The following is a 23,504-nucleotide window of genomic DNA, read 5'->3' on the forward strand; positions in this document are numbered from 1 at the left end:
CCAATATAAGAGTCAGTATATAGGCATCCAGATACCCTTGCATATGAGTAACAAGATTCTAAGTATCTGGGTAAAAAAACACCTGACTTCTACTTCTGCACTTTTTTTTTTTTTTGGTTTTTGGGCCACAGGTGGTACTCAGGGGTTCCTCCTGACTCAGCGCTCAGAAATCGCTCCTGGCAGACTTGGGGGGCCAGGATTCGAACCACTGTTCATCCTGGGTCAGCTCATGCCAGGCAAATGCCCTACCTCTGTGCTATCTCTCTGGCCCTACTCTTGCACTTTTTAAACTACCTCCTATAAATGCTTAATACTCCTAATAAAAGAAAAAATAAGTAGCACATATTTCATCAACCTAAGAATTCAGCAAGACTCGACATTGTTCTATGATGCCAACAAGAAAAGAAACTGCTCTCCATTATCCCTAAAATGAGACAGATGACAGGCATAACTGGAGCCAAGGATGTGAAGCATTTTGCTGGAGATGAGCTGAACTGAGTTAGTGGGCGAGAGAAAAGAATGAGATAAAGTAGAAGTCAATCTGTGTGCAGAAAATCAAGAGCACTGGGTTATTTTTTTTTTTTTTGAAAATTTATTAAGGGGCCCAGAGAGATAGCGCAGCGGCGTTTGCCTTGCAAGCAACCATTCCAGGACCAAAGGTGGTTGGTTCGAATCCCGGTGTCCCATATGGTCCCCAGTGCCTGCCAGGAGCTATTTCTGAGCAGACAGCCAGGAGTGACCCCTGAGCACTGCCGGGTGTCGCCCAAAAACCAAAAAAAAAAAAAAAAAAATGTGACTATTAAACAAGGATTCAATGCCTTAAATACACTATAATGATGCACATCGAGCACTGCCTGGAAATTTTTCAGAGCATCTTCAGTTACACTAAAGCAATACAAAGATCTTTTTTCAGGAAAATTTGGAATTCCAATGGCTACTTCAACAGCAAATATATTATCACTAATATCAACTTCATGCTCTGCTCCCCAATTCAGTTAATTCTTCTGTTTGCATAATAACTTCCTTTTCAAATGTCAATGCACAGCCTCCTTTTCAAGGGGGACACCTAAGAGTATTCAGGGGTTACTTCTGTCTCTGTGCTCAGAAATCACTCCATCAAGGCAGGCTCAGGGGACCATATGGGATGCTGGGGATTGAACCCGGGTCAGCCACATGCAAGGCAAACACCCTACCTGCTATGCTATGGTTTCAGTTCCCAGCACAGCCTACTTTTTTATCCATTTTACATACAGCATGTGTGGCACAGAACCTCAAAAAGATAAAGAAACTTGACCATGTTCATGAACACATGGGCCCCATTACAACTATAACTGGTCAAGGCAACAGGTAAACTACCACCTAATCTGAGACATACCAACTTCGAAGTAAATGTGTCACAATAGAGCATTTTTACAAAGATTCAACTGTGGGGCAGGAATGATACAGTGAATAAGGCACTTGCCTTGCATGCAGCAGACCTGGTTCGATCCCCAGCACCTCATATAGTCACCTGAGCCCACCAAAATGATATCTGAGCACAGAGCCAAAAAGAAACCCCTGAGCACCACCAGGTGTAGCCCAAAAGACAATCAAACAAACAAAAAAAAAAGGTCCAACTGTACTCACATAAATCATACCTCTTAGAATCACCATTTCATTTACCGTATTTTCCGGCGTATGACTTTTAAAACAAAAAAAAGTCAACCGAAAATCATGGGACGTCTTATACGCCGAGTATATCCCAAAAAATGTTTCAATATGCCGCTAAACAAAAATTGTCTGAATATTGCCACAAAACGAATTTTCCATCTCGATCCTGCACCAATCACTGCCAGGCTGCTCAGACCACCTCTCTAACTCAGCCAATCCAAGCAGGCTTTTGATGCATGCAAATTAGACAATGTTCTGGACCCAAATCTACACTGTCAAAAGCCTGCTCAGATTGGCCAGAGTCAGAGAGGAACTCTATTACAGTATAACCTTTGAACCTTTGCTTGTTGTGATTGGCTCACTGTGGTACATACAGTTGCAGCACAAGAACGTTCTGTCTGATACAGCGAATATAGGCCTAAACCTATGTTTTAACTGCAAAATTAGGGGGTCGTCTTATACGCCCAGTCGTCTTATACGTCGACAAATACAGTAGCTTGAAGTTAAAAAAAACTCTCAAAACATGGATAAAATCCTCCTGTTTTTAACAAATTAGATACTAAATCTGCCTTTATCATTAAACTTGTAGTCAGTACACATTCTCAAATCTCATTGAATACATTTTGCACAGTAAGTAACTACAGACACTGTCTGAGTTCTCTTTGGCAATGTCCCATCTCAGGGTTTGAAAGCAGTAAGTGAACCTTGAACCCTCTGACCTGACATGGTAGTGTGGGTCTTAGCACCGCCAAGTTCCTCCTGGGTGACATTCTCGTTAGTGACAGACTTCACCACGTCAGGGCCTGTGATAAAGAGGTAGGAAGTGTCCTGAAAGCAGAAAGTTTCAGAAGGATCAGCCACAGAGCTCTCAAGTGAAAAAGAAAAACAGCATTTTTTTGGGGGGGGCCACACCTGGCAGTGCTCAGGGGTTACTCCTGGCTGTCTGCTCAGAAATAGCTCCTGGCAGGCACGGGGGACCATATGGGACACCAGGATTCGAACCAACCACCTTTGATCCTGGATCTGCTGTTTGCAAGGTAAAACGCCACTGTGCTATCTCTCCAGGTCCAGAATCACAGCATTTTCACAGCCAAGGTGAGGAATGAGAAGACAGCAACATGGTAACATCACTAACGTCGGATACAGCTCAGGCACCAGAGAATAACACAATGGCAAGACACTTGACCTGCACATGGCAGGCTCCAATTCAATCCTCGCCACCATACATAGTGACCCCAGTATCGTCTGGAATGATCCCAAGCACAAAGCCAGTAAGCCTTGAGTAACACCACGATTGCCCTCCCACCCTGTCAAAAGAAAAAAGACCAGAGAGCTAATTCAACTGGCTGAATTGCATGCTCTGCGTAAAGGAGAGCCAGGCTCAAGCATGGTGCCCTAAGCATCACTAGGAAGATGCCCTCCCACCCTGTCAAAAGAAAAAAGACCAGAGAGCTAATTCAACTGGCTGAATTGCATGCTCTGCGTAAAGGAGAGCCAGGCTCAAGCATGGTGCCCTAAGCATCACTAGGAAGATGCCCCAAACAGCAAGTCAGAAATGAATGAAGTACTCGGTATGGCCCAAACACAACAAAAAGTATTTCTTATTGACAGTCCCTTTACAATTATTCTCTATTGGATGATCATTCTTTCCCTGACATTGTTTTTGGTCTTGACATTGCTCATTATAATTAAACATTCAAGAATGACTTGTTTTTGTTTGGGGGTCACACCTAGCAGTGCTCAGGGTTTACTTCTATGTCTGTGAGCAGGGCTCAGGAGGCCATATGGGGTGTCGAGGATCAAACTAAGTTTGACTTCATGTAAGTCAGATGTCTGAATCCCTCTACTGTCATTCTCTAAGAGCCAACACTGATTTTTTTACACACACACACACACCCCGATTTTTTTTGTTTTGTTTTGATCTTTTGGGTCACACCTGGCAGTGCTCAGGGGTTACTCCTGGCTCTATGCTCAGAAATCGCTCCTGGCAGTCTCGGGGAACCATATAGGATGCTGGAAATCGAACCAGGGTCTATCCTGTGTTGGTTGTATTGCAAGGCAAACGTCTTACCTATGTGCTATCATTCCGGCCCCCCCAACATTGATTTTTTAATGGCCTATCAGGGGCAGGGTCGATGCTTTATTTGTACAAGACCCATCTGATCCCAAGAACCACAGGACTTTCTGAGCACAACCAGGTATGCCCCCCTGTGGCCCCAGCAACATCACATCACTAGGACCAGGCACTGAACCACGTAGCCAAACTGGCCAAGAAACACCTTCAGGGATGCTACAGGCCTCTAACCACTACCTGGGAAGCTCCCCAAATAAATAAATGAGGTGTCAGGAAAGAGTAAGTGAATAAAGTCATGTCTATATATAAATACAAGTTGGGCTAGAACAATTACACAGTAGGTAGGGAATTTTTTGCCTTGCACATGGACGACTTGGGTTTGATCCCTGGTATCCCATATGGTACCCCGAGCACTGCCAGGAATGACCCCACGAATAACCCCTAAGCACTGCTGGGTGTAGTCCAAAATCCAAAATAATAACAATAACAAAAGTAATATTAACTCAAGTAGACTTCATTCAAAACCAATTTTAAAATATCACTCCAGGGTCTATCACTCCAGCTATGGCTAAGATGGTAGAGTACCTTTTTGCAGACTTATGGCTAAGAATTCAATCCCTGGCACTGCTATGTGGAATCTGGGACCCTGGTCCCACAAGTAATCTCCACATCACCACCCAGCACCTTCACCAAGTATGCAGAGCCCAAGAACATTGAGATGGAGTATGAACAAGCACCAAAATTAAAGTGTGTCCTCCAACCCCAGTGAGAACCACTACTAAAATGTGAGGGCTCCACAGCCAAGTGCCTGCTTTTCAATCAACAATGCCAGAAAGGGAAGGAGGACGACACCTTAAAACCCCATTGGGCCCGGAGAGATAGCACAGCAGCATTTGCCTTGCAAGCAGCTGATCCAGGACCAAAGGTGGCTGGTTTGAATCCCGGTGTCCCATATGGTCCCCTGTGCCTGCCAGGAGCTATTTCTGAACAGACAACCAGGAGTAACCCCTGAGCACCACAGGGTGTGGCCCAAAAACCAAAAAAAAAAAAAAAAAATCAAGACCAGAGTGTTAGTACAGCATGTATGGCATTTACCTTACATGAGTAGATTCAATCTCTGACATCCTATATGGTCCCCTAGTCTGCCAGAAGCAATCCCTGAGTGGCCAGAGTAAGCCCAGAGCACTGCAGACAAAAATAAATTAAATAAATAAAATAAACAGGGTCTGGAGCAATAGTATAAAAGGTAAGATGTTTGTCTTGGTGCTTGCCTTTGGCCCAGGATCAATCCCCAGCATCCTCTAATGGTCCACCAAGTACCACCAGGAGTGACTCCTGTGTGCAGAACCGGGAGTAAGCCCCAAGCACTGCTGCATGACTCAAAAGACAAAAAAAAAATAAATAAATAAATTAAAAAATAAATTAAAATCATGTAATAAAGATATATGGCCTCAAACTGATGTTGGGGATCAGCTTTATCCACTAACATTATGTACAGATAGAGAATAAAATGGCAAACAGACAAATAAAGGTGGATAAAGGAAAGAAACTTCCTGAAGTAACACTGGCATTCAAGCTAGCTTACATACCCAGCATTTCTGTCTGACCTACAGCTCACAGTACTTTCTGAACTTAGCTGTAGCAACCATGGAACTAGCATTCTCTGAGAGACTCAGTCATCTATCTGACTTGTGGAGTGAAGAAGTCAGAATAAGAAAAACACTGAGGCCATCAACTCTTCCAGCAGTGCCAGCCGTGGAAGAAAAAGACGGTTCTGTCTGCCAGGCTCTGGACCAGTGCCTCCTCAGTGGATGGTAAAGGAAGGAGCATGAGCAGCCACAAGCCGAATAACACCCTCCTCCACCTTCAGGTACCTGTGCTCAGAGTCAGGAGGGGCAACAGGGCTAAAGACCTGAGAAAAGCAACTGAGGCTTTCGCAGCTGAAGCAGTGTGGGGAGAATCAGGAACAAACAAAGTGATTATAACCCAAATCTATCTTGCCCAGGACTGCCAACCCCAGCTCCTTTGCCATGGCCTCCTCCCACAGGTTATACTGAGACAGACATGGGAAGGGAAAGCTAAAGCCACAGTGCCACCTACTGGGAGGAAGGCGCATAACTACTATGAACTAGCCAAATATGCACTGAGAAGCACAACAAATAAATGTAAAACTATCAGCAATTTCTGAGCGTAGAGCCAGGAGTAACCACTGAGCACCACCGGGTGTGACCCAAAAAACAAAAAATAAACAAACAAACAAACTATCAGACAGGACATCACAAAACCAAACATCAAATATAAGGGAATAAACTTGAAAATGGAGTTTCTGAGGCTGGAAAGATAGTACAGCGGTTAGGACACTTGTCTTGAACAAGCCAACTGGATTTGTTCCCTGGAACCACATATAAGCTCTCCAGGAGTAATGGTCCCTAAGCACAAAACCAGGAGTAAGCCCTGATCACTTCAGGGTGTGGCTCAAAACCGAACAAAACTCACAAGAGAATGTTGTGATTTCATGGGAAGGTAATTCAAAATATCTGTCATCAAGAAACTCAAAACTCAACTAAAAATGAAATAGAAAATACTTCACCAAGGAAACTGAGTCTACAAAAACTTAATGAGATTGAAGATAGAAGTCTAGAATAAATAGTGAAAAAGAAGAGGTATCAGATTTTAAAAACAGGGAAAAGATAGGTGGTGGGAATGTTGCACTGGTAAAGAGTAGTGTTCTTTGCAAGACTGAAACTCAACTACAATCATATTTGTAATCAAGCTGTTTAAATAAAGATATAAATAAATAAATAAATAAATAAATAAATAAATAAATAAATAAATAAATAAATCACTATAAAAAAAAACAGGGAAAAGGGGAAAAGGAGGGTAGTGAAACAACTATATGAACTATCATATATTACTAGGAAAGAAAATAAGAATTACGGTGGATGGAACACAAGGAGCCAAAAGGATGCAGAAGGGAGCAGCAAGGGATTTTTAAAGAGGTAACTGCTGTCCGCTTCCCAACCCTGGAAAAAGAATAATACATAACATGAAGCCAATTGCATGCCTATTTTTTTTCTTTATTTTTTTTTTTTTTTTTGTTTTTTGGGCCACACCCGGCGGTGCTCAGGGGTTACTCCTGGCTGTCTGCTCAGAAATAGCTCCTGGCAGGCACGGGGGACCATATGGGACACAGGGATTCGAACCAACCACCTTTGGTCCTGGATCGGCTGCTTGCAAGGCAAACGCCGCTGTGCTATCTCTCCAGGCCCCTTGCATGCCTATTTCAATGCAAGGAGACTGGCCCAAACATGTAATAAAATGTAAAAAAAAAAAAAAAAAGTCAAATGTCAGTCAACAAAATGAAAAAAACAGAACCTGAGATTCTGCTGACAGAACTGAATCTGTCTAACGGGAATAGGGGGAGAGTGAGGAGTTGTTGGGGCAGTCATGGGTCATTGGCACAATGGCGGTGGATACTGTATATGCCTGAAACATTGACAACAGTACTACTGTATGGTAAAATGTGACACCTCAATAATGAAAGTTAAAAAAAAATTTTTTTTGGGGGGGTCACACCCGGCGGTGCTCAGGGGTTACTCCTGGCTGTCTGCTCAGAAATAGCTCCTGGCAGCAAGCACGGGGGACCATATGGGACACCAGGATTTGAACCAACCACCTTTGGTCCTGGATCGGCTGCTTGCAAGGCAAACGCCGCTGTGCTATCTCTCCGGGGCCGAAAGTTAAAAATTTTTAAACTCGATGTGGACACACCTAGCAGTGCTCAGGTGTCTCTGCCAAGCACTCCTTATATGTACAATGTAATGCAGGGATACCTGGGGTTGGCTGCACACCAAGACAAATCCTAACCCTTGTAATGTTTCTCCACCAATGTAAAAAATCTGGTAAGGGTCTGGAGAGATAGTACAGTGGGTATGGAGCTTGCCTTACACATAGCTAATTCAGGATCAATCCCCAGCATCCCATTTGGTCCCTGAGCACAGCAGAAGTGATCCCTGAGTGCAGAGCCAGAAGTAACCCCTGAGCAGCAAGAGGTGTGACTCGAAAAACAAACTAAAATTAAACAAACAAAAAAATTGTCAGAGTTGGAGCGAGAGCACAGCATGTAGAGCATTTGCCTTGCATGCAGCTGACCCAGATTTGATCTCCAGTACTTCATATGGTCCGAGCCTTCCAGGAGTAACCCCTGAGCACCACCAGGAGACCCAGAAATCAAAAAGGAAAAGAAAAGTAAATGTTCATCACCACCAGACCTGTTTAACAAGAACTGTTGAAAGGAGTTTGACAACATGATAAGGAAAAATAAAAATCCTTAAAAACATAAGTCAGGTGATAATGACGGAGCAGAAGCAGTGGTGACTCTGTCTCAGAATAAGGTGTAAAGCAGTCAATTATAGCATATTTAAAGGGAAAAAAAGATTTAAAATAACTCCTTTAGCTTGACACCAACCTCACGTGATACGAAAAGATCATTTGAGAAGATTTAAAAAAAAAGTAAAGAAGAAAAAGGAAAGGATATAGGCACTATACAGACAAATGAAGACAAGATGGGGCCAGAGAGAGAAAAACAACAGATAACCACTTGCCTTGCACATAGCTGACCCAGGTTTGATCTCTGGCACCACATATGATCCCAACATCCCAGGAGTGATCACTGAGTGCAGAGTCAAGAATAAGCCCTGGGGCCAGGCGGTGGCGCTGGAGGTAAGGTGCCTGCCTTACCTGCGCTAGCCTAGGAGACGGACCGCGGTTCGATCCCCCGGCGTCCCATATGGTCCCCCAAGCCAGGAGCGACTTCTGAGCGCATAGCCAGGAGTAACCCCTGAGCGTCACCGGGTGTGGTCCAAAAACCAAAAAAAAAAAAAAAAAAAAAAAAAAAAAAGAATAAGCCCTGATGGGGGCCGGAGAGATAGCATGGAGGTAGTGTGTTTGCCTTGCATGCAGAAAGTTGGTGGTTCGAATCCCAGCATGCCATATGGTCCCCTGAGCCTGCCAGGAGCGATTTGTAAGCATAGAGCCAGGAATAACCTCAGAGTGCTGCCAGGTGTGACCCCCAAAAAAACCAAAAAATAAAAATAAAAGAATAAGCCCTGAGTACCTCCAGGTTTGGACCAAACAAACAAAGACAAGATATATGTAACCAGCACCAAAATACATTATCTTGGGACTGGAAACATAGTCCAAAAGTAGATAGTACGTGTAAGACCAGCTTCAATTCCCCATACCACATGACATCCCTAAGTACTGCTAAATATAGCCTTGGTAAGCCCCCATTAACAATGACTGTGGCCATCAATGTTTTTTGTTTTGTTATAAAAAGACTGGGGCCAGAGCAGCAGGACACTTACTTGTCTTGCATGTGGCCAACCTGGTTTTGATCCTAGCATCCCATATGGACTCACAAGCCACCAGGAGTGATGCCAAATAAAGGCAAGAGTAAGCCCTGAGCAAAGCTGAGTGTGGTCCCAAAACAAGAAAATAAAGAAAAGCAACCCAACAAAATGAAAGGCAGAAACAATGTACTCAAAAAATAAAAGCCAGAGATGTCTGAGGGCTGGAGCTTGTGTTATGCTGTGGGGGTCTCAGGTTTGATCCCCAGACTGCTGGTTTACCAAGCATTCCCACGCACTGCCAAGTGTGGTCCCAAAACTAGAAAAGGAAAAATATAAAAATATCAAGAAAGCAAAAAAATGAGAATAGTAGTAAAGATTCATGTAACTATAAATCACCAAAACATCAATAAACTGAATCTGTCAATCAAAAGGTCTGGTGGCCACTTGAATTAAGTTAAACCAACTACATGCTGCTTTCAGGAGATTCAAAACCACTCTAAAGGGCCAGAGCAATAGCACAGTGCTAAGGTGTTTGCCTTGCGAGTGGCCGATCCAGGACAGATGGTGGTTCAAATTCCAGCATCCCAAAGGGTCCCCTGTGCCTGTCAGGAGCGATTTCTGAGTGCAGAGTCAAAAGTAACTCCTGAGCACAGCCACCGCCGCTGGGTGTGACCCAAAAACAAAAATTTAAAAAAAAAAAAAAAACTCTAAATTTTTTTTTTTTTTTTTGGTTTTTGGGCCACACCCGGCAGTGCTCAGGGGTTACTCCTGGCTGTCTGCTCAGAAATAGCTCCTGGCAGGCACGGGGGACCATATGGGACTTCGGGATTCGAACCAACCACCTTTGGTCTTGGAACGGCTGCTTGCAAGGCAAACGCCGCTGTGCTATCTCTCCGGGCCCTTTTTAAAAAAAAATTTTTTTTTGGTTAAAAAAAAAAAAACACTCTAAAGGCAAGTACAGAATTATAGTGAAAGGCTGAAGAAAAAAAGATCAAGAGATCAATTTATCAAAAAAGGGGAGCAAGAAATATATATAGATGGCTCAAGAGGGAGGACACATGCCTTGCACATAAAAGGCTTTTGAATTTCATCTCTGGCAACCAAACGTGTTTCCCTGGGTACACCAGTGTAGCCTGAAACCCCAACCACCACAGGGTATGGCCACTATTAAAATAGAGAGGCGGGGGCAAGAATGACATAGAGTGGATAGGGTACATATCTTGCACAGCCAACTAGGGTTTGACCCCCAGCATCTCATGGTTCCCCAAGGACCACCAGATGTAATTCCCGACTGCAGACATAAGAGTGACCCCTGAGAATCACCAGATGCAGCAAAAAAATGAATAAGAAAGGCAGAATAGCTTATTTGTATAATGTAAGAGACTTTCAGCAAGAAAAATTATAACAATAACAAAAGCATCATTTCATTAAAAAAATACTTGATATAGGGGCTAGAGGGATAGTATGGCAGTAGGATGTTTGCCTTGAACACAACCAACCTGGGTCAGACCCGTGTTCTATCCCTGGCATCCCATATGGTCCCCCGAGCCTACCATGAGTGATTTCTGAGTGCAGAGCCAGGAGTATAACCTTTGAGTGCCGCTGGGTGTGGCTCAAAAAAAAGAAAAACCTTGCTATATATGCATCCATTATAGTAGCACCAATATAAAACAAATATTAACAGGGAACAAAGAGAAACTACAGTACTTTGTGCCTTGAACAAAGATGGCTCAGGTTCAATCCCCAGCATTCTATATGTATGGTTCCCTGCACACCAGCAGGAATAACTCCTGAGCTCAGAGCCAGGAGTAAATCCTGAGCAAAGCCAAGTGTGGCCCAACGTCTAATAGAATAAAATAAAATAAACAAGGAAAAAAACTGGTACACAATACCCGCTTATAATTAAAAACCCTAAATTGAAAAAAGGTCATACTTTATTACCACACTTTTACTACACCTTTATAGTAAGATTTAAAATTGGGGAAAGAGAAACCTCCACCATTTTTCCCTGATTCCTTGGGCTACTGTAGGAGCTTTATTAGTCAGTGTAAATCTCAAAAGCATTTGCAACAACATGGAAGGACCTAAAAAGTATTAGGCAAAGCAAAGTTAGATGAACAAAAAAAATTGATTCCATTTATCTACATTGTAGATAAAACAAAACATATTAAAGAAGAACTTAAAACTATAGGAATAAAATAGTAACTATAGAATCAGATGGTGAAAAGGTGAATCAGGTGAAAGGGTCAATATGGACAGAGAACAGGACCCTTTAACCACCTGAGAAGAATTTGGAGATCATACAAACAAGTAAAATCACCCACCAATGAAGTGCAACAACACATATTACTGAATCCCTATAAAATACTGCCTTTGTGTCCAGACCTTTCACAATGCTGATTTCGCCATGAGAAAGCAGATGAAAACCCAGATGTGGGTCAGGAATTCTTACTGCAGGTGAGGCGCTGTCCAACTCTCACAGAGCAGGAGAAACAAGCCGTTTGTTCTTACCTTTACCATGAATGTGAAATCTGTCAGGGCAGGGGAGTAGACAGCTCCGCCAGCACAGGGGCCCATGATCAGAGAGATCTGCGGGATGACTCCAGAGGCCAGGACATTTCTCTGCCAGAGGAGAAAAAGCAGAAACTTCTGGTTAAAGAGATGTCCAAGGCATAATTTGTAGCAAGATAAGTCAGCAATAAAATCACAAATGACTTTTTAGTGACAAACATTCTATCCTAAAAAAATAAAATAAATAAATTTTATCCTGGGGTCAGACATATAGTACAGTGAGTAGGATAATTGCCTTGCATGCTTCTAACATGGAACTGATCTCTGGCACCCAGATGGTTCCCAGAGTACTGTCAGGATTAGTTCTTGAGTGCAGAGCAGCCAGGAGATCCTAAGCACTGCCAGGTATGACCCCAAAACAAAACAAACAAAAAAAGTGTATCCTCCTCCAAGATATAATTCCATATGGAATGTTGGGGATCAAATCTGACAATCAAAAGACCTAGACAGTAATTTCTTCTACAATTATGTATGTACTTTCTCCCAGAATCCATGATTAGCCCGTTCCATGCTAAATGGTAGTTCCCCCAAAACCTCCACCAAGACATGTGCTAAATGAAAACACCACTACTCTCTCCCCAGCGACAAAGATACCTCAAGCCCAACACCCCTGTCTGCATAAACTGGATGCACAAAGCTGGACAGATTAATATGAAGTTTACAGGACCAGTCCTTATCTTGGAGCTCTCACTTCATCCCTGCACAGAAGATTCCCAGCAGTTACGAGGTAGGTGTCAAGTTCTTCTGAGCCTAAATGTCCAGGCACTTGGAGATGAGGGAGGTCAAGTCAGAAAAGCAACATAGGGACCAAGGTATGGAGAAAAGAGAAACAGGTGAAGAGCTGACCCAGACCTAGATATATAAGGACTCCTTGAGACCATGGATGATCCCCAACCTCTTTTCTTCCTCAGAGGACCATCAAATTAAGTATGTCCACTTTGGGGACCAGCATGACAGCACAAAAGCTGAGGCACTTGCCTTGTAGGCGGCTAACCTGAGTTTGATCACCAGTATTTCATATGGTCCCCCAAGCACTTCCAGGAGTGATGCCTGAGTGCAGAACAGGATAACTCCCAAGAACCATAGGTGTGGAGCTCTTCCTTCCTCCCCACAAAAAAAATATATGTTAATTTCTAGTCAAGCCCTTGCTCTGAGCACAATTTTTTTTTTTCAGAACACAGGATTCCATGTTTGCAAGGCTCCACCACTGAACCACATCCCAATTAGTGCCTGTCAAAGTCCTAAGACCCAGTTTAGGTCACTTGGGGCTGCGGTGATAGTACAGCAGGTAAATTATTTGTCTCATATGCAGCCAACCTGTGTTTTAATCCCCAGCACCCCATATAATCCTGAACACTGCAGGAGTGATTTGAATAAATCAACAATCACATATATGCAGATGAAAAGTTTTGTCAGAAAAATTATTTGTCAAATTAAATGTCTCAAGGGCCAGAGAGACAGCACAGCAGAAGAGTGTTTGCCTTGCACTCATCCGATCCTTGACGAACAAGGGTTCAAATCCTGGCATGGCATCCCATATGGTCCCCTGAGCCTGCCAGGAGCGATTTCTGAGCAGAGCCAGGAGTATCCCCTGAGCACTACCAAGTGTGACCCAAAAGCAAAACAAACAAAAAAATTAAATGCCCCTTCATGGTTTTAAAAAAATCAAAACTGGGCCCGTAGAGATAGCTCAGCGGCGTTTGCCTTGCAAGCAGCTGATCCAGGACCTAAGGTGGTTGGTTCAAATCCCGGTGTCCCATATGGTCCCCCGTGCCTGCCAGGAGCTATTTCTGAGCAGATAGCCAGGAGTAACCCCTGAGCACAGCCGGGTATGACCCAAAAACTTAAAAAAAAAAAATCAAGGGGCCGGAGAAATAGCATGGAGGTAAGGTGTTTGCCTTTCATGCAGAAGGTCATCGGTTCGAATCCTGGCATCCCATATGGTCTCCCATGCTTGCCAGGAGCAATTTCTGAGCATGGAGCCAGGAATAACCCCTGAGCACTGCCGGGTGTGACCCCCAAAAAAAAAAAAATCAAAACTCTGAGTATTTGCTGGGAAGGTTTGGTTGTCCCTAACAACACAAGACCCACAAAGCACCTAGCACTGGCCCCTGTGCACTGCTTAGGAGGTGCTCCAGCCCACCTACAAAAAAAGAATTCAAAAGTGGCATCTTAGAAGCCAGAGAGATAATATAGTGGGTAGGGTGCTTGCTTGCCTTGCATGCCCTACCCATATGGCCCCTGAGCACTGCTGGATGTAACTGAAAAGCCATAATAAATAAAAATTAAAAGTGGCATCTCAGAGAATATTTCCACAATGAACAGAATTGATGGTGGGAATATTGCACCGGTGATGGGGGTGTTCTGTTTATGATTGAAACCCAACTACAATCATGCTTATAATCATGATACTTAAAGACTTTATATATAAACAAAACAAAACAAAAAAAGAACTACACTAACAGCCATGACAATGTTAATAAGTGAGAGGATGAGTGAGAGATGAAGAATGCCTGTCTCGAGGAGCTGGAGAAATAGCATAGTGGTAGGGCATTTACCTTGCACTCGGCCAACCCAGGACAGATGGTGGTTTGAATCCTGGCATCCCAAATAGTCCCCCGGGCCTGCCAGGAGTGATTTCTGAGTGCAGAGCCAGGAGTAATCCCTGAACCGCACTGGGTGTGACCCAAAAACCAAAAAAAAAAAAGAATGCCTATATCGAATACAGAATACAGGCAGCAGTGGGCAAGGAGGGAGATGGGGGGGGGGGGGGCATTGCTGGTGGGAGTGTTGCACTGGTAAAGGGGAGTGTTCTTTGTATGACTGAAACCCAACTACAATCATGTTTGTAATCATGGTGTTTAAATAAAGACATTATAAAAAAAATATCTAACACAAAGAAAATATAAATTTTTCTAACTAATCACAAGGTAGTGGCCAGGGATGAAAAACTCTTCTAAACCTTAAGCCTGAGTGATAGTACAGTGGGTAGGGCGCTTGCCTTGCATGCAGCCAACAGGGTTCATTCCCCAGCATCTCATATGGACCCCTGACCACTACCAGGAGTAATTCCTGAGGGCAAATCCAGGAAAGAAACTTGCAGGCCAGACTAACAAGAATAGCCCAATTAAAACAATGGTTCCTACTAGGTTCTGAAAAGGGATAAATATGGTAAATAATAAATATGGTACCCCTTCATTAACAGTAGTGCAAGCCACAGTGTCAAAAGGAGGTGGGAGAGAGAGAGAGAGGAGAGAGAATGACTGAAATGCCTGCCCCAGAAGCAGAGTGGGGGGGGGGGGGGGAAGGGAACGGGGTGGTGGTGGTGGTAGGGAAACTAGGGGCACTGGTGGTAGGAAAAGTGCACTGGTAAAGGGTGGTGTACATTCTATGACAGAAATTTAATTTTTATAACAATGGTGCTTAAATAAAGTAATTATTAAAAAAAAAGGTTTATTTTCCTCCCTCCCTGGAAAAATCTGATTGAGTCTTCTCTCCTGCCCCCAACCACCCTAATTATACCCCACATAATATACTTCTGATTTCCAGTAAAACATTTATTCATTTTTAGGTTTGGGGCCACACCCAGCAGTGCACAGGGTTACTCCTGGCTCTGTGCTCAGTGGACTATATGCAGTACCAAGGACTGAATCAAGTGAACCACATGCAAGGAAGGCAAAAGAGCCCTACCTGCTCTAGACCCAATGCACTTTTTTTCTTTGGTCTTATTCTGTTCTTGTTTTTTAGGTCACACCCAGTTCTGCTAAGGACTTATTCATGGCTCTGCACTCAGGAATTACTCCTGGCTGTTCTCAGGGTACTGAGAATCAAAATTAGGTTGGCAAGGCAAGCACTCTTCTCACTGTACTATCTCTCCAGCCCTTCATTGTTAACTTTTACAGTCCTTGTTTTTTAAGACTTTGTGACTTTCCCTTTAACCTTGTTTTCTCAAGCAACCTTTGTGAGGTAAAACAAAAATTACTACCCTGTTTCTTATCATACTCTCAATCTCATACCACCCAATGGTACTTGAAATGAGCCATAGAACAATAAGGGTAAATGGGCAAATACCATCAGGACACAGCTGAGAGCACTAAGCTCTGCGTTCTTTACTCTTTGTAACATGTCTTCTCACCAGAAATATGTCTGCATAGCCTGCCAAGGACTCTACTCCTTCTTGAATCCGGGCTCCCCCAGAGTCATTCAATCCAATGACAGGAGCCCCCACAGTCATGGCTTGGTCCATGATCTGAAAGAGCAGAGAGATTTTTTGTAAGACAACTGATCCTGTTTACCAGAGTGACATTACACACACTATGATGTTGTCTCTCGGAAATGCTCAGCTTGTACTTTTCACGTCTTTATAAACGTGAAAAGTTCCCTGTTCCCTGTGATGTTTGTCGTGATGTTTGTCTTCCATAAAAGTGGGGCTCAATAACGTCCCAAATATCCAAGAGTCACAGAATTTCTCTTTAGCAAAGAAAAGAAGGCTCATGGGAACTACTTCTAAAATTACAGACCAAAAGCTGTAATTCTGTTGTTGTTTTTGGACCACTCACAGCAATGCTCAGGGATTATTTCTGGCCCTAACTTCGGAATCACTCCTGGTAGTGCTCGAGGGACTGGGAATTAAACCTGGGTTGGCAAGGTACAAGGTAGTATACTATCTCCCCAGCCCCCCATGTTAAATCTTATTATTTAATAAGGAAGCATGTGGGGCCGGAGTGATAGCACAGCAGGGAGAGCGTTTGCCTTGCACACAGCAGATCCAGGTTTAATTCCCAGCATCCTGTGTAGTTCCCTGAAAAGCTTATACACTGGGTATGGTACCAAAACAAAAATAATAAAATAAGGAAGCATGTATATGGTAAATGAGAGGGGATATTTTTGTTTGGGGCCCACACCCAGTGGTGCTCAGGGAATACTGCTAGTGATTCTTTGAGGCAATATGTGGTGCCAATAATCAAACCTGAGAATAATGCAAGGGAAGCACCTTGCCCAATGTACTCTATCCAGTCCACATGGGCTTAATATTTTTTATCCATTTTACATATTTTATGTATGTAAAAAGTGGAAAGTCCAGGGGCGAGGGAGAGCACATCTGAAACTATGCTTGAGGACTCAGTACAAGCCAAGTACCATATGGCCAGGTCCAGCTTTGGAGCCTTTGAGCATAGTACAGCACATAGGGCACTGGCTTCACATATGGCCAACCTGACTTCAATCCTGGGCACCCCATATGTTCCTGAGCCTGTCAGGAGTGATCCTTGAATGCAGGACCAAGAGTCAACCTGAGTGCTGCCACATGTGGCCAAAACAAAATTCAGTTGTCAAACTTACTATAGGAATCCAGAGGACAAAGTATGGTCACTTTTGCTCTGAGCTAAAGGCTCCTTCCAGTCAGAAACACATCTCAAACATTCTACCTCACCTGCATTCCTAGGTCACTGTCTCTGGCCACAACAATGTTCATTCAATATGCATGTGTGGCAACTGAAATCACTTGTTTTAACATCAAACACGTCCTTTATGGGGACCAGAGAGACAGTATAGCAGAGAAGGTACAGTAAAGAAAGAAAGGTAGCTTGCCTTGAAAATGGCCATTCTGGGTTCGATCCTCAGCAACCCATAGAGTTCCCTAAGACCCCTCAGGAATTAGCCCTGAGTAGAGAGAGGGAGAAGCCCTGAGATCCAGCAGGTGTGACTGTGTCCCCAAAATAAGTAACAATATAAAATACTTACTTTACAGATTTTTTGAGCATGTGCTCCTGATAGGCTACCTCCAAAAACTGTGAAATCCTAAAGGGGAAAAAAATCAAATCAACAAATTAAGAACAGTGATCAGACAGAGAAGAGCCAGTAGGCAAAAAAAAATTTTTTTTAAATCATACAATATTTTTTTTTTGTGCTTTTTGGGTCACACCCGGCAGTGCTCAGGGGTTACTCCTGGCTCCATGCTCAGAAATTGCTCCTGGCAGGCACGGGGGACCATATGGGACGCCGGGATTCGAACCGATGACCTTCTGCATGAAAGGCAAACGCCTTACCTCCATGCTATCTCTCTGGCCCCCATACAATATTTTTAAAGGATATTCAGAAGCTTTAAGCAAAAAACAGTAAAGTACAAGGTATAATTTATTATACAAGTTATAAATTATTCCACAGAATAGTGAATGCCAAGATCAAAGGACTTAGTCTTTGTTCTACAAAAGTGATTTGTAGCTGAGAAAAGGAAAGCTCTTACTGCAGTTAACCCTAAAATAAATTTCTAAAGATGTCAAGCAGTCAGGCCTTTCTATTCGGCAGCAACATTTGCTGTTTTGAGAAGGAAGATGAAAAATATGATTCAGCCCTCAAGACTTCCTTCTCAAAGGGTTGCATTCCCTAACAGCATAAAAGGCTTCCTGAGAAACGTTTGATTTTTTTTTTTTTTTTTTTTGGTTTTTGGGGCATACCCGGCGATGCTCAGGGATTACTCCTGGCTGTCTACTCAGAAATAGCTCCTGGAAGGCACGGGGGACCATATGGGACACCGGGATTCGAACCAACCACCTTAGATCCTGGATCGGCTGCTTGCAAGGCAAACACCGCTGTGCTATCTCTCTGGGCCCACATTTGCTTTTCTTAATACCTCTCCAAAAGACAATAGGAAATGGCCAGATTCAATCCATGAAGACAAAAAGAAGGAAATAGAAGAGGAATAGAAAAAAATCTGAAGGGAACTTAAAGTTCAAGAAGAATATCTGGCTTAGAATTAAAAATAAAGTCTATGAGGGAGAGAAAGAGAGGCTGAAAGGACAACAGTGGATGTGTCACAGGCTGTGACCCAGGCAACAATGTGCCTCTTCTTACATATCTTGTTCCTGGCTCTGCTACTGAGGAAAAACCCAGTCAAATGGAGTTATAAAATACCTGACTGAAGATATAAACCAATCTTCCATTAATTCGGCCCCGTCCAGTGACCACACTGTCTCCAGGAAACTACGAGGGAAATGAAAAAATAAAGGTTACAAAACAAACTCTTCCTTTAGTAAATTTGCTGACTACACCACAATGAAAGACCACCTCACCCCAACAACAAAATCCCCAACTATGGCCGGAGAGATAGCATGAAGGTAGGGCATTTGCCTTGCATGCAGAAGGATGGTGGTTCGAATCCTGGCATCCCGTATGGTCCTCCGAGCCTGCCAGGAGAGATTTCTGAGCATAGAGCCAGGAGTAACTCCTGAGCACTGCTGGGTGTGACCCCCCCCCAAAAAAAAAAGACTTAAAAAACAAAACAAACAAAAAAAACAACTATATTCCTTAAAATTCAATTTAAAGAACATAAAGGAATCTCCTCCTTCTCCATTCAGCTCTACAATGGAAGCACTAGGCTTCAAGCACAGAGTATTTCCTAAAAGAACCATCACCAAGAGATCTGGTAGAGCCACTGTTACCAATTGCTTACCAGGAAGAAAAAGCATTAGGATATGTATCCACTACAAAGTGACACGACCCACACTTTAAGTAAATTCAATCTTTTTTTTTTTTTTTTTTTTTTTTTTGGTTTTTGGGTCACACCCAGCAGCGTTATTCCTGGCTCCATGCTCAGAAATCTCTACTGGCAGCCTCGGAGGACCATATGGGATGCCGGGATTCGCACCACCAGGTGTGACCAAAAAAGAAAAAATGTGTGAATCTCTGGTCACCAACATTACATATGTAAACCTGCAGAAAACAAAGTCTAACAAATTCTGCATATCCATGGAGAATATTCCAGTGAAGTGAAAAGAATAAATGACTTCCCACTCAGAGGCCCCACATGTATGATACCTGACACCAATCCCTAATACCAAAAAAAAAAAGAAACAAACAAACAACAAAGAAACAAATACCTCCACAGCAAGCCAGGGAGATAGCTCATGTCAGGCATGCACTGGGTCCAGATTTAATCACCAGCACCTCACATATAGCAAGCACCACGACTAGGGAGACCTCCCCAAAACAATAACAACAACAACAAAACTCCAACAAAAGAGGCAAATGGGGCACAGGTAAGAGCAGGAACACATGCTTGGCATGCAGGAGGCCCAGGTTTGATCCCCTGTACCACCTGGCTCCACAAGCACCACCACATAAGGCACTTACAAAAGAGACACATTCTCTATTGCCGATATCACAACCTGTCACATGTTCTCTCTCCCCCTCCTTGCTCTCACTCTTGCTCTCTCCCTTTCCCTCCCTCTTCATCTCCTTCATTCCCTCATTCCCTCGCTCCCTTCCTCTCTCCCTCTCTCCCTCCCTTTCTCCTTCTCTTCTCCATAAATTTTCCAAAATAAAACTTTTCTAGGAACCCAGAACATATGGTAGAGCACATAGGATATTTGCCTTACAGCTCATTCAAGTTTGACGCCCAGGATCCCATATGATCCCCTGAGCCCATTCAGACCTGATTTCTGAGTGCAGAGCCAGCTATCTTACAAAAGAGAAAGGCAGGCAAGAATCTTGGTGCCTAATTGGTAAGAACACAACTTAAAAGATGTTCTTTTTCCTTTCAAATTGTTCTATACAGGGGGCCGGAGAGATAGCATGTAGGTAAGACGTTTGCCTTTCATGCAGAAGGATGGTGGTTCGAATCCCGGCATCCCATATGGTCCCCCGAGCCTGCCAGGAGCTATTTCTGAGCAGACAGCCAGAAATAACCCCTGAGCGCTGCCAGGTGTGACCCAAAAACCAAAAAAAAAAATTTTTTTCTATACAAGTAAGAAATCTGAACCTAAGTCAGAGCCTTGGGAACTAGAGCAGTGTGCAAAGTATGAATGTCTGTCCACTTCCTTCTCTTTTGCAAAATATAGGGAGGAGAGGGGAGAATCTGAAGGCCCCAGAAGTGACTTCCCAGAGGTACTCCTATAATTCTAGAGCCCCAACTTGCAAATTGTTTTCATGTAACCCGAGTCCCACAAGAACTTTATTAGTCTGCAGGGTAGACAGGCGGAATCACACTCTAGGACACAGCCTGGAAGCTCAAACTGTCACTGTGGAAAAATACCTTATTCTTATCAGCAGCCATTCCAAAATCTGCACATCTGTGTTCCACAAACATGTCGCTCTCAACAAAACTTCCAGGGTCCAATAAGAGACTGATTCGTTCTCTGGCCGTTAGTTTTCCCTAAAATAAAAAGGAAGGAGGGGAGGGGAGGGGAGGAGCGAAGGGGAAGGAAGATGGCAGGGGAGGGGAGGGGAAAGGCATGAGGGGAAGGGAATGGGGGGTGGAAAGAAAAAGGAGGGTAAATAATGTCATCACAAGGTGGTAAGCCTGGCATGATAATGGGAGGCCTAGGCTAGATTCTGTCCCGCCTCCCACGTAAAAGCCTCCAGGTAATATCCATAAACTCCAGCCTATAAAGAAATCAGGGCAGACAGGAAGGGGGGGAGGGTGGACTCTTAATATCATAAATTATAGAAGGTAAATAAGGATCAAAAAAAGAAGTCAGAGGAGTGGAGAAAAGGTAAAGTAGACCCTAAAACAAGATAACCAGTTCCACAAACATTTACTGGAGACCTAAGGAACAATAAAAAGAATGAAGAAGGGACATAATACCGAGAGAGGGCAGAGCCCTGCAGGAGGCCAACCAGAGTTTAAGCCCCAGCATCCCATGTGGTCCCCCAAGCCTGCCAGGAGTGATTGATCCCTGAGCACTGCCAGGAATGAGCCAAAAACAAATACGCAAAAATGTCCTTCTGGAGACTACCTCTCTATCCAGTAGGATCTGCTTCAGAAAGACGATGAGAAAGTCATTAAGCAACAGAACAGGCCCCAAAGGAAAGAACATAGGCAGGATGTCACGCTTTCCTGAGGGTTAACAGAAAGTTTCCTTCACCGAGTCAAAGGTAGTGTGTGAAGAAACACAAAAAAGAATGTTACTCTTGGAACCAAACAAATTTACATATTCCAAAAATCTCAAACTGGAACTGTCCCCTTCAGGTTCCAACCCAACGGGAATTACAACACTGAGTCAGTGAAGACTAGGTGAAACTCCTGTGGCTTTTAGCGCCTGTCAGCCTTGGTCCCACTCTCCCAGGTTGCCATCAAGACCATGGCCTACTGGAACAAGATCTCACAGATCCTCGGCAGATGGAAAACATACAGCAGGTTTTCAAGACCAACGCCTGGCACCAACAGGCTAAGCCGGCCCAGTTAAGTCCCTAAGCACGGATATGGGCCTTAGTTTTGCGTGTCTCAGGGACAACTGCAAATTCTCACCTCAAAATCTGGGCTGAGGGGTTGCTCAACTGCTGGGCCAAACCCAAGGAGCCTGCCCAAGACCATCTCCCACCTCTCCTGGGCCTGCCTTTCCTCTCCAGCTGTGTGGGCTGGACCCCAAAAGGACGTCAGCTAAGTCAGGAGGCTTGGGTCCCTCAAGTTCCCTAGGAGCTCCTTGGGCCGGGGGCATGAGAGGGGGGGGCGACTGTGTGCTTTTGAGTTTCCTGCTTTCTTCACGGAGCCACCACTTGGGTGGGCCATTAGCAGCAAGAGCAGGAGCATCCAGGAGTCCCTCGCACTTGCTCTTCTGGCTCCAGTCTAACAAAGTGAGTTGAGTGTAAGCGAAAAAAAGAATTGGGCCCCGGAGAGAATCTAGGTCGTGATGACCAGATGGCTCCAGCCAGCCCAGTCAGAATTCTCCAAGAGAAGGTAGAGAGAAACATCAACACACACGGATCGCACCAGGGAGAAAGGCAACAGGTTCTCAAGGTGAACGCGGGCGCGACTCCAAGGCCCAGCGCCGATTGGCTGGACGTCCGGACAGGCTCTCTGTGATTAGTTAAAAACATGTTGTGGGCGGGGCCTCCCTCCAATCTCTAGCCGGATTGGTCCTTGAGCTGCTCTGGGGCGGGGCGGGGCTTCCGGTTCTCGCCGCCGGGCTCCACGCTAAGCGCCCCTCGGGCTCGCCCGCGCGGCGCGACTCACTCGCTTATGCTGCGCGTCTATGCGGTGCTGGCCTCCTCCCAGCAGCGCGGCGCGGCGCTTGCTCTCAATGCGCTCATTCACGGACGCCGGCTGGCTGCACAGGCCTCGGCTGGAGACTCCACGGAGCCCGCTCACGGCAGCGCCGACCCTCGCTGCGGACGCCAGCGCGCGCAGGGCGGCCGCCATGTTTGCTGCGCGGCGCGGCCTGCCGGGGGCTTTTAAGGAGGCGCCGGCGTCGGCGTGGCACTGCCTAGTGCGCCTGCGCGGCGTGCGGGAGCTGTGGGCGGGCGGGGCGCGGCGCTGCGTGCTGGGCCGAGGCGCCTCCCTGGCTGGGGGCTGCTGCGCCTGCGCGCTTCCCGCGACCCGAGAGCGTGACCTCAAACTTGAGTCCTCGTGGAGGCGGAGCGGTGGCGCACTTGCCTTGCACGCGGATGACCCGGACGGACCTGGTTCGAGCCCAGCCCTGGAATCCCAGATGGTCCCCGGAGCCAGCTAGGAGCGATTTCTGAAACAGAGTCAAGGGTAACCCCTGAGCATCACCGGGTGTGGCCCAAAAACAAAGAATCTTCGAACTAGAGCTTCGGGCCTTGGCCCACCTGGTTGTGCAGAATTGGCCTCTGCTCGTCGCAGTCTACAGATACATCTACTTTGGCCGACCCTTTCCCTCAAACAAGCAGTAGATAATGAGAGAGCTTTTTTTAGGGGGGGGGTCACACCTGGCAGTACTCAGGGGTTACTCCTGGCAGGCTCAGGGGACCATATGGGATGCTCTTTTTTTTTGTTTTGTTTTGTTTTCGGTTTTTGGGCCACGCCCGGCGTTGCTTAGGAGTTACTCCTGGCTGTCTGCTCAGAAATAGCTCCTGGCAGGCACAGGGGACTATATGGGACACCGGGATTTGAACCAACC

General features: G+C 44.9%; 1 protein-coding gene across 1 annotated transcript in view; it reads right to left on the minus strand.

Moving 5' to 3' along the window:
• Nucleotides 1-22,798, minus strand: part of PCCB (propionyl-CoA carboxylase subunit beta) — a 39,138-nt gene extending 16,340 nt beyond the window's left edge. Inside the window, exons 1-7 of the mRNA XM_049775978.1 lie at nt 22,598-22,798; nt 20,678-20,797; nt 18,559-18,627; nt 17,389-17,445; nt 15,782-15,895; nt 11,587-11,697; nt 2,370-2,478 (exon numbers count right to left, since the gene is read on the minus strand). Of these exons, the coding sequence (XP_049631935.1) occupies nt 2,370-2,478; nt 11,587-11,697; nt 15,782-15,895; nt 17,389-17,445; nt 18,559-18,627; nt 20,678-20,797; nt 22,598-22,783 (766 nt within the window). The 5' untranslated portion in view covers nt 22,784-22,798. The remainder of the gene's footprint in view (nt 1-2,369; nt 2,479-11,586; nt 11,698-15,781; nt 15,896-17,388; nt 17,446-18,558; nt 18,628-20,677; nt 20,798-22,597) is intronic.
• Nucleotides 22,799-23,504: the final 706 nt, after the last annotated feature.

Source organism: Suncus etruscus, chromosome 6 (assembly GCF_024139225.1).
Source record: "Suncus etruscus isolate mSunEtr1 chromosome 6, mSunEtr1.pri.cur, whole genome shotgun sequence".
NCBI lineage: Eukaryota > Metazoa > Chordata > Mammalia > Eulipotyphla > Soricidae > Suncus > Suncus etruscus.